Genomic DNA, 8,836 nt, shown 5'->3' on the forward strand with positions numbered 1-8,836 from the left:
AAAAAAAAAAAAAGATACTTTCAGCCCCTGTAGAAGGGTTCCCGCAGTCAGATTCGTTTCCCCCGAGATTATTAGCAGAGCTGTTAAAAAACACCCTTTCCTGCAAGACCCCCCCTTTCCCAAAGCCACCTTTCCTTTAAAGCTCCCGTGTCCCTCCAGCAAGCCAGCCCCGCTCCTCCTCCGCTACCCTCCAGGCCACTGCTGGACCTGTTAAAGCATAACCATGAGGTCATTTTCTGGGTTGGACCGTGTCCCATGAAAATACCCCAAAGTTAATACTGCGTGGACCTGAGCGCGCCATTCAACAGCGAGGAGCAACACCCAGGATGATGAGTGACCTTACTTGGGTTATGCTGCTGGCTGTTCATCGTACCAAAAGTAGCTTTTTTAAAATTCAGCCCTCGCAGCTATCTGCAGAAGTGGGTATGGTCCTTAGACCAGGCTTTGGCACCTCATAAACCTACCGAGACTAAAGCTGTGCTTAGCCCCAGCCCCTGCCCATCTCTTTCTGGCTCAGTGCACGGCAGGCTTGCCTCCTCCCCGGCAGGTTCATCCCCGTGCACACCCGCAGGGCTCTGCCTAGGCCAGACCAGGAGCCATGCATCCTGCGGCCAAGCCGCACGAGGTCCCACAGCCTGTGCCACCGTGGGAGCCAGCTGCCACCGTCCCGTTCCCATGTCACACCTACAGCGCGGCGCCGGTGGGCAATGGGTGCTGCTTTCATTCCCACGGGCCCTTGCCCTTGCAAGCTGCGTTTTTCAGAGTAATAACTTCATAAACAGCATGCACTGACGAATTAGCCATAACCCTGCTCATCAGGGGCCAGGTTTACAGCTCCTGCTCTGACACCAAGTTGGCACTTGCTCCGTAAGCCCCAGTTTCTCCCTCTGTACAAAGTCCCCCAGAAACACCCTGAATCCTGTTTGCACTCTGTGGAGGGCGAGAAGAAACACACTCGGAGGAAGCAGCCGTGACGCATCGCTCCCAAGGGCCCTTTATCGCCTCCGCCCCACCTCTCTGGAAAGCAGGCGTTGCTGGAGAGCAGGTAAAGTTTACCCCAGATCACTATGGAGAAGGAACGTGCTTGTGCAAACGTCCCGCCCAGCCAGGTCCCGTTGCCAGGGACTCCAGAAATGCAACCGGTCGCACCCACCTGGGCACAGCTCTGCTGTGGCAACGCACGCCCACCACACCATAACCAACTGCGCTGCCACCACCGCCGTGCGGGTGACAGGTACCATGTTCTGATGGGGTCGGCACACCTCTTCTGCAGCAGGGACCCACCCTCGCATCCCTGCCAGCAAGGCAGGGGGACTCCGCGCTGCCCAGGCCACCCGAGCCCACTAGCACCTCCCGCTGCCATGCGCAGCAGCCGGCGCAGAGCGTCACAGGAAAAGAACTAAAAATAGCAAGCACAAGTTATTTGTGGGGCAGGCAGCCCGCGTTTTAAGGCGCTAGATGCGGAGATCCATCACACCGACCTTCTCTAAAATCAGGAGCCCGGAGGAATGATATTTCATGCCCCAAAACATCCAGCAAAGTTTTTGTTTACCACAGCTTTCCAATTCCACCACAAACGACAGGGCAGAAAGCTGGAGTTTGTACCCAGCTTTCGAAAGGGACAGACCATGACGAGAGCCTGGCCCTTCTGCTAGAAGGAATTGATCTTGCACTGGAATGAGACCAAGGAGGTCAGGGCAGGACCAGCTGGTCACTGAGCAGTGCAGCCAAGTTAGATTCAAACAAGACACGGGACCCTGAGGGTGATCGCACAACCGGGCAGGAGGCACCAAGCAAGGGCGAAAGGGGCCGAAGCAGAGGACGCGAACGCAGGTGACCTGGGAAGCGGAGGCAGGAGGTACCAGCTGCAGAGGCCAGAGGTGCAAAAGACAAGTCTTCAGCCAGACTTCGCGCAAAGGCGGAGCCTGAGGAAAGCAGGACTGCAGCCGCAGAGCTGCTCCCTGGACAGCCAGCCCTCTCCTGAGGCACGTGCTGACCCAACGCACCATGGGAAAAGCGGGGACTCGTGCCCAGCCAGACCCCGGCAGCTCCCAGAAAGCCCCAACTCTAGCGGGGATGGACATTTGCACCTTCCTCCTGCTCGCAGCTTTCCTGTACTGGAAATCTTCCACTTGAGCCAAGTCTGACAACTCTTTTGCACACCCGCTTGGTCCACGAAGTCCCAGAGCCCAGGGAGATGTTTTAGTTGAGAGCACGCAGGGCCAGAGCTTGCCTGAAGACACAAAAGTGCTCAGGGATTCCAGGAGAGATCCTTCTTCCTTTCACACTTTACAGGCAGGAGGAGCCACGCAAGCCCCCTCCACCCCACACACGCAAATGAGCACACAACCCCTTTACTGTAGTAGACTCTTGGTTTTATTCGTTCTCTCAGCAGAATAGTTTTCATTCATTTGCCTTTTCTGGCCTTGATCTTCCTCAAGTAGAACTCTAATTCCTTGCCTTCCAACACGTAGCCATCGGCTCGGCCACACTGTCCAGGTCTAGAGGCAATGCAGGCTGCAAGGAGAAGTCATCCAGTTAAAGAAGTTTAATAATTCGCTACCCCAGTACATATGAACACTGCACGCAGTCTCTCCGCAAAAGCGCGGACGAGCATGTTACCGGTAACGGACACGCCAGTTTATGTGCTGGCTTCAGTACCTCCCCCTAAGGTATTGTGCTCCTGACCCTGCTCTGCAGGACTGAGTCCCTAATGAAGTCCTCCTCAGATCTCCAAACTGTCATCGCTCAAATTCAGTAGCAGAACTGGACAATGGTCTCATCACCAGAAGACTTCAGAACACTGAACTGTTCCCCAGAACTTGAAACTGGTCAAAGCTGTTACATGTTCACAGGACATTTTTCTGACCCACAGCGCAGCCCACGGGCCTTTGCTCATTCTGCAAGTCTCAAGCTCCATCATTTCTCTGCCAGGCCGCCAGGAATGATCAACTCCAGGAGCCTTGCTGGGACACGCGCCAATTCAGGCTCCAGAAATAATTTTCCCCTTCCTGCCAGGAGTGGGGTATCTCCGGAGAAAAGAACGAGTTACATTTAAGACCCGGAAGATACTCCTGCAGATACAGAGAAAACCCCATTGCTTTCACCCTGCAGTTAGCTTTATCACAGCGTGTAGAAATTTAAATGACCCCAAGACCAAGAATAAGATCTGGCCTGGCACCCTCTTTGTGCCCCGACTCCCTTACCCCCACCCACATTTAACACCGCCAGGGACTCACCAAGTAGCTTTCCCTGCTGGAACTGCTCCTCAAGAATACTCGCTATCTTGGCATTCTTCTTTCGCTCATCGTATTTTTTCTGGATCTTCTTTGAACGCTTCTTGTTCAAGATTTCCTCCTCTTCAGGAGTCTAACAACAAGACCGTAAGCGAAGACAAGGTTAAACATACGGCCACCTTCTGCTAGAGCAGGTGGTCTCCACTAACATCAAGGAGACTCTGGTGTTCTCAGAGGTACAAATACTTCAGCCTCACAGAACCAGGTGCTGTTTCACTTCTGAGGCCAAGAAACGCGATGTCGCTAACGAGAGTCACCGCTGACAACAAAGCACAGGGCCTCAGCGAAGGGTGCTCTTAGACAAATGACACTGCAAAGGTTTCCTTGATTAATTAATCCTCCTCCAAAAAGTGGTGAATACTCTTTCCGTCTCCAGACATAACGAGAGCGCCGGGGTGTGGCGCAAGTCCTGGCAGACAGGTTACCAGCTCTCCCCCTGCTTCTGAACCGCACAGCGCTCAGCTAAAAGTGCTTTGTTTCTAATGCAAGGAGACAACCCTAACCTGAGTGCTACACGTCGGGGTTTAAATACCTTCTAGCAGTCTGGGGTTTGCATCTTGAACAAAATTAGAGATGGCAGGTCTGGAGAGCTTAAAGGCACTTAAGAGCAATCATTCCCCAGCACAAAGACCTGATCTGCGAAGTGTTCCTCCACACCATAATGTCATCAATCCCCCTTCAGCAGCACCAGCTGGATAAAGGTACCATCATTAGAAGACCAAGAGATCGACAGGCACGTCCTTGTGCACAAATGGGCGCGATGCCTCAGAGAGAGCTCCGTGGTACTGAACGCTCTGTTAACAGAGCCGGACTCGTCCTGGGAGCTGACAGAATGTAGCCCAGATAACCACTGTTACCACGGACGGACACCCAAAGCTATTCTGGCAGGCACCATCCACTCAGAACGACAAACCGCCTCTAGCAGGGCAGACTCTACTCTCTGCAAGGAGTCAAAATGACAATGCCAATCCCAGACATACCAGTTTGGCACCCTTCTTGCGTCCAAGGGGCAAGGCATAGTGGGCTTCATACCACTGCCGGTACGGGGTGCTGTCAATGAGAACGATGCAATTCTTCACCAGGGTCTTTGTCCGCACCAGTTCATTGTTGGAAGCGTTGTAGACGACGTCGATGATTCTGGTCTTGCGAGTGCAGCCTTTCAAAAGAAGAGCATGAATTCAAACCTACAGGGATCAGACAACTGAGAATACAGTCCGCGGCATCTCACACATACCCTTAAACCACCTCACGTTTATCGCTCAATCAAATATCCTCCAGTTTCCCTGGCAATGACTTAAATTCAACGGAAAGATGTATCTGGTTTTCATCAGTCCAACTTTCTGTTCCTAGGACAGAAAATGATTCGGCCCAGATGAAAAACTGGAATCTGTGGCCTCACTGGAACTAATCTCAGATAGGACTGAGTAATGCTAAAAAATAAATTTTGACTGGAAAACGCCTCAGCAGATGGCAACTAACACTGCACACAGGGCTCAATCCTGGATGTACTTCCCAGAGTTACTGAAATAAGCTATGTTGAACAGGACTGCTCTGCAACACACACTAGAAACCATATAGGTGAGGGTTTACAAGTAAATTGAGAGGAAGCTGGTGTTTTCACCCTTCAAAACCCACCTGAAGCATTCAGTGTTAAGCTATGAGATTTGACTGTTTAGCAGTTGCCTGCCCTGGAGACACAGCCCTCCACATACGCAAAGGCCAGGCACAGAACAGATTTTCTCCTCTTTGCTCACGTACCTCACCGTTGTTCTGCAAGGTACGCTCAGTCCCTTCGCTTCTGTAACACTGCCTGTGAGTGACAGCACTTAGCACAGTGGGGACAACGCTCTGTGACCACTGAGGAGAAAGCACGTCCTTCTGCCCTTACACCTCGCCAACTGCTGAAACACCACTTTCCTCCCCACTGGCTTTACCATCACGCTGAGTAACATTGAGCAGGCTCAAGTTATACGGTTTTCGGTTTGTAATTCAGAGAAAACCCACCTTGCTCATGGGAAACACTACAGACTCCCCTCTCACTAACGTGCTTCCTGCTTTTGCTTAGTGGAGCAGGAAGCAAACTGCACGTGCTAAGGCAATGTTGTCCCAGGGCCACGCCTTCGCAGCAAAATCCTCAGCTTTCTCTGTTGTACAGGATCACCTAACTTTTAGTAAGCGTTCATTGACAAAAAAAAAAGTTGCATTTATGAAGAAGTACCCATATTTAGGTTTTTTACCCCTCTGTAGTTCTCCCCGCCCCACTAAAAAGGCAATGCGAGCATGTCGCTCAGTGTAACTATGACACCCCAATCACCGTGAACTTCGCAGACATCCGAGTCTCCTAAAGCCACATAAGCTCAAAGTTACCATCACTATGCATGCTGCCTCAGACCCAGTACTTCAAGCTCCACGATGCTCAAACAAACCCAGCCTACAAAAATCCTCGTTTGCATCATCATCCCTCTACTCTGTAGCAGTACCAGGGACCAGCAGAGCTGTAAACGACTTTTCTGTTCCAACACATGAGGGTTATGATGTACTTACATTCCGATCCCCAGGAGAAGTTGCCAACATCCAACCGAAGGGCACGGTATTTCTTATTTCCACCACGAACCCTCACTGTATGAATTCGGCGTGGGCCAATCTACGGTCAGAAACAAACACCAGGGTGTTGCTGGTGCTGGAAGGCTGCACAGCTCATGCAGGAGTCCAGCCAACTCCTAAGCTCAAAGGCAACGTGGTCAGTGTAACTATGACAAACCCCAGCATCGGCAGATACGGTAAGTGACCAAAACGGTCTGTTGCATCTACCTAAGGTGTAAATTTCATCACTCCAATTGCCTCTTGTCACAAAAAGATATCACTGCTTTCTACAGGCATAGAGGAAAACATCACCTCTTAAAGCAGCAGCGACAGATATTTAACCGCTCACAAAACACAGCAGATATTTAAACCAGCAACTCAAGTTTGAAAACACAACTACCGAGCAGCCTCCCCACATCACCCACCTTAGTGTTGGCAGGAGGTCGCCCCAACTCATACTTCCTCTTCTTGTGGTAGGGCTTCCTCTTGCCCCCAGTCTTGCGACGCTTGTGCCAGTTGTCCCGGGAGATACCTGAATGGAGAGCAGCGTGGTCAGAGGACGGCACGGAGCCCACCTGGCCACGGCAGGGCACGGTTCTGAGTCCTCAGCTCTCCAAGGTTGGTATCTGCACGGTGCACTCGGCCTTATGCAGCAGTCAGAGAAGCTTCATCATTGATACTCAGATCCACCTCGACCTCCTCCCTTCCAGCAGGGCCGTACAAAGCAGACAGACTCCCCCCACCATGCCTAACGGGTGTCCCCTTTGAGAAGCAGCCTCCCAACCTACCTCATGTGCTGGGCACCTATGGGAAGTGCCCCATTCCAAGCTGCCAGGCACCCTATAGGAGACACCCTATGTTATCCTCTGGGTCTGATAGATCATCTATAGAAAGGAACCGCCATCCCACCCTTCTGCTGGACCCCTGAGAGACACCCCAACACCCCTTCTCCTACCCAATCTGCCGGGTACCCTGTAAGGACTATCCCCCCATCGTACCCCATCTCCCGTTCCCCCTACAACCCCCCCCGCCGACCAGCCAGGTACAGGGCCACCCCCGCTTGCTGGGTCCCCTACGAAAGCCGTCCCGCCTCACCCGCAGGCTTCCCTGCGGGAAACACTCCCTCCCCAGGCCCTGAGCACTACGGCCACAGCGCCACCGAGAGCGAGCCCAGCACTCGGGGCCTGCGTCAAGGCAAGGCGAGACGAGGCCGTCCACACCACCCCCCCCCCTCGCCCGTCGCCATGTTGGGCCTGGTCACCCTCCCTCCGCCAGCAGCTCGGCGCCGTCGCGGCCGCCCCCAATGGCGGGCGGTGCAGGCTAGCGGCAACCCCCCCCGTCACCCAGTAAGGGGCCGGGGCGGCCGGCGGCGGCGCGGCGAGCGGATGGCGGCGGATGGCGGCCGGGCCCGGCGGTGGCCCCACTCACCCATGGTGCGGCACTAGCGCAAAGAGGCGGGGCCACGCCTCACGGGGCGGTTTGGCGGGGAGAGCTCTCGCGAGGCTCTGACGTCACTGCGCCGCCAGCGGCGGGCGCGCGCCGTTGCCGTGGCGACGCGGCGGCGCTGGGGGGGGCGGCGGGCGACGGCGGCGGCGGCGGCCGCTGCCGGGGCCGAGCCTCAACGGCCCCCGGCTCCAGCCCGCGGGCCCGGGAGGGAGGGAAAGCATCGTCGGGGGGGTCGTCTGTCCCGGTCCGTCCTTCCTGCCCCGCGGGTCCCCTCACCAGCGCCTCCCGGCGGGGCCGGACGGGCGCAGCAGCCCCCGCGCCCCTGGGCTCCGGCCGTGCTGGGCGCTGCGGGGCGTGGGCGCCTCATTAGCATACGGCTCGTTGGTATTCGGGCTGATTTGCATACCCAGGGTGCACCGCGGCCTCGCGGCGCGGCCCCCGTGGCGATTTCCGCCGCCCCCGCGGGGCCGCTCGGTCCGGGAGCGGGGCCCTGCCCCTGTGCGCCGCCGAGGGGGCCGGGCCGGGGGGGTGGAGGAGGGAGCGAGGTGTCCGGCGGGGGTCGCCGTCTCCGCCACAGGGACACCCGGGAGGCGGCCTGTGCGCGGGGAGTAAAGCTCGCATACTCTGGTTTCTCTTCAGATCGCATAAATCTTTCGCCTTTTACTAAAGATTTCCGTGGAGAGGAACAGGCACGAGTGTCGAGCAATTTTTTGAGGCTCCATTTCGGTGGAGCTGCTCCTTTTCCTGGTCAAAAACAGAGTTGTTTCGGAAATAACGGTCACCCCGCACAGGGCTCCTGCGCGGGCGGCTTACGTCCCTAGGTGGGGACAGCGACACGCGCGATCGTCATGGCTGGGGGCGGAGGGAGGCGGGGGCAGGCGAGAGCCGCCGCGGGCCCGCACCGGCCGCCGCAGCGCCGCCCCCGCTGCCCGGGCCGCTCCGCGCCGCCCCCGCCCGGCGGAGCCGCCGCCCCCCGAGCCCGCGCCTCGGCACCGCCCGGCCGCTCTGCATACCCAGGGGGCAGCGCGGCAGCGCGGCGCTCCCTGCCCGCCCGCCGCCCGCCGCCGCGCCCGCTCCCGTCGCCGCTCCGAGCCGCCGGGGCCTGCGCGGCTGCTGCGGCCGCGGCGGGGCCGGGCCGGGGTCCGCGGGGCCGGGAGCGGGCGGGCGCCCGTCGCCCTGAGTTGCGGGGCGTGGGGCAGGCGGGCGGTGCGGCGGGGGCGGTGCGAAGGTCATGCTCCGGTTTCTCTTCAGATCGTATAAATCTTTCGCCTTTTACTAAAGATTTCCGTGGAGAGGAACAAGTCTGAGTGTTTGACCAATTTTTCGAGGCTCCATTTCGGTGGAGCTGCCTTTTTTTCTGGTTAAAAGACAAAAAAAAATAAAGTATTCTGACGGAGGCGCCGCGCTCCTGTCGGGGCGTTCCGCTGTCCTCATAACCGGACTCCCTGAGCCCCCGGTGCGGACTACGCATGCGCGCTGCCTCGCCGAACTACATCTCCCAGCATGCCCCT

General features: G+C 56.6%; 1 protein-coding gene and 6 non-coding genes across 7 annotated transcripts; 2 read left to right on the plus strand and 5 right to left on the minus strand.

Annotated features, from left to right (window-relative positions):
- Positions 1-1,597: 1,597 nt before the first annotated feature.
- LOC148052114 (small nucleolar RNA SNORA35) lies at positions 1,598-1,727 on the minus strand. Its single transcript, XR_015699374.1, has one exon. It is a non-coding gene; the product is annotated as a small nucleolar RNA SNORA35 (small nucleolar RNA).
- A 626-nt stretch (positions 1,728-2,353) lies between these two features.
- Positions 2,354-7,358, minus strand: RPS8 (ribosomal protein S8). Its single transcript, XM_087730561.1, has 6 exons — positions 7,308-7,358; positions 6,305-6,411; positions 5,841-5,940; positions 4,277-4,452; positions 3,240-3,369; positions 2,354-2,517 (listed from the first exon to the last, which is right to left on the minus strand). Exons 1-6 carry the CDS (start codon positions 7,309-7,311, stop codon positions 2,408-2,410), a joined length of 627 nt encoding a protein of 208 aa, XP_087586687.1. The 5' UTR covers positions 7,312-7,358; the 3' UTR covers positions 2,354-2,407.
- On the minus strand, positions 2,721-2,792 carry LOC148052115 (small nucleolar RNA SNORD38). The gene has a single exon (XR_015699364.1). It is a non-coding gene; the product is annotated as a small nucleolar RNA SNORD38 (small nucleolar RNA).
- LOC148052116 (small nucleolar RNA SNORD46) lies at positions 6,032-6,135 on the minus strand. Its single transcript, XR_015699365.1, has one exon. It is a non-coding gene; the product is annotated as a small nucleolar RNA SNORD46 (small nucleolar RNA).
- LOC148052117 (small nucleolar RNA SNORD55/SNORD39) lies at positions 6,478-6,562 on the minus strand. The gene has a single exon (XR_015699363.1). It is a non-coding gene; the product is annotated as a small nucleolar RNA SNORD55/SNORD39 (small nucleolar RNA).
- Positions 7,359-7,944: 586 nt separating the features above from the next.
- Positions 7,945-8,059, plus strand: LOC148052118 (U5 spliceosomal RNA). Its single transcript, XR_015699356.1, has one exon. It is a non-coding gene; the product is annotated as a U5 spliceosomal RNA (small nuclear RNA).
- Positions 8,060-8,556: 497 nt separating this feature from the next.
- Positions 8,557-8,672, plus strand: LOC148052119 (U5 spliceosomal RNA). The gene has a single exon (XR_015699354.1). It is a non-coding gene; the product is annotated as a U5 spliceosomal RNA (small nuclear RNA).
- Positions 8,673-8,836: the final 164 nt, after the last annotated feature.

This window comes from Nipponia nippon, unplaced genomic scaffold, assembly GCF_047370975.1.
Source record: "Nipponia nippon isolate SJK-2023a ecotype South Korea unplaced genomic scaffold, ASM4737097v1 scaffold_5, whole genome shotgun sequence".
Classification (NCBI taxonomy): Eukaryota; Metazoa; Chordata; class Aves; order Pelecaniformes; family Threskiornithidae; genus Nipponia; species Nipponia nippon.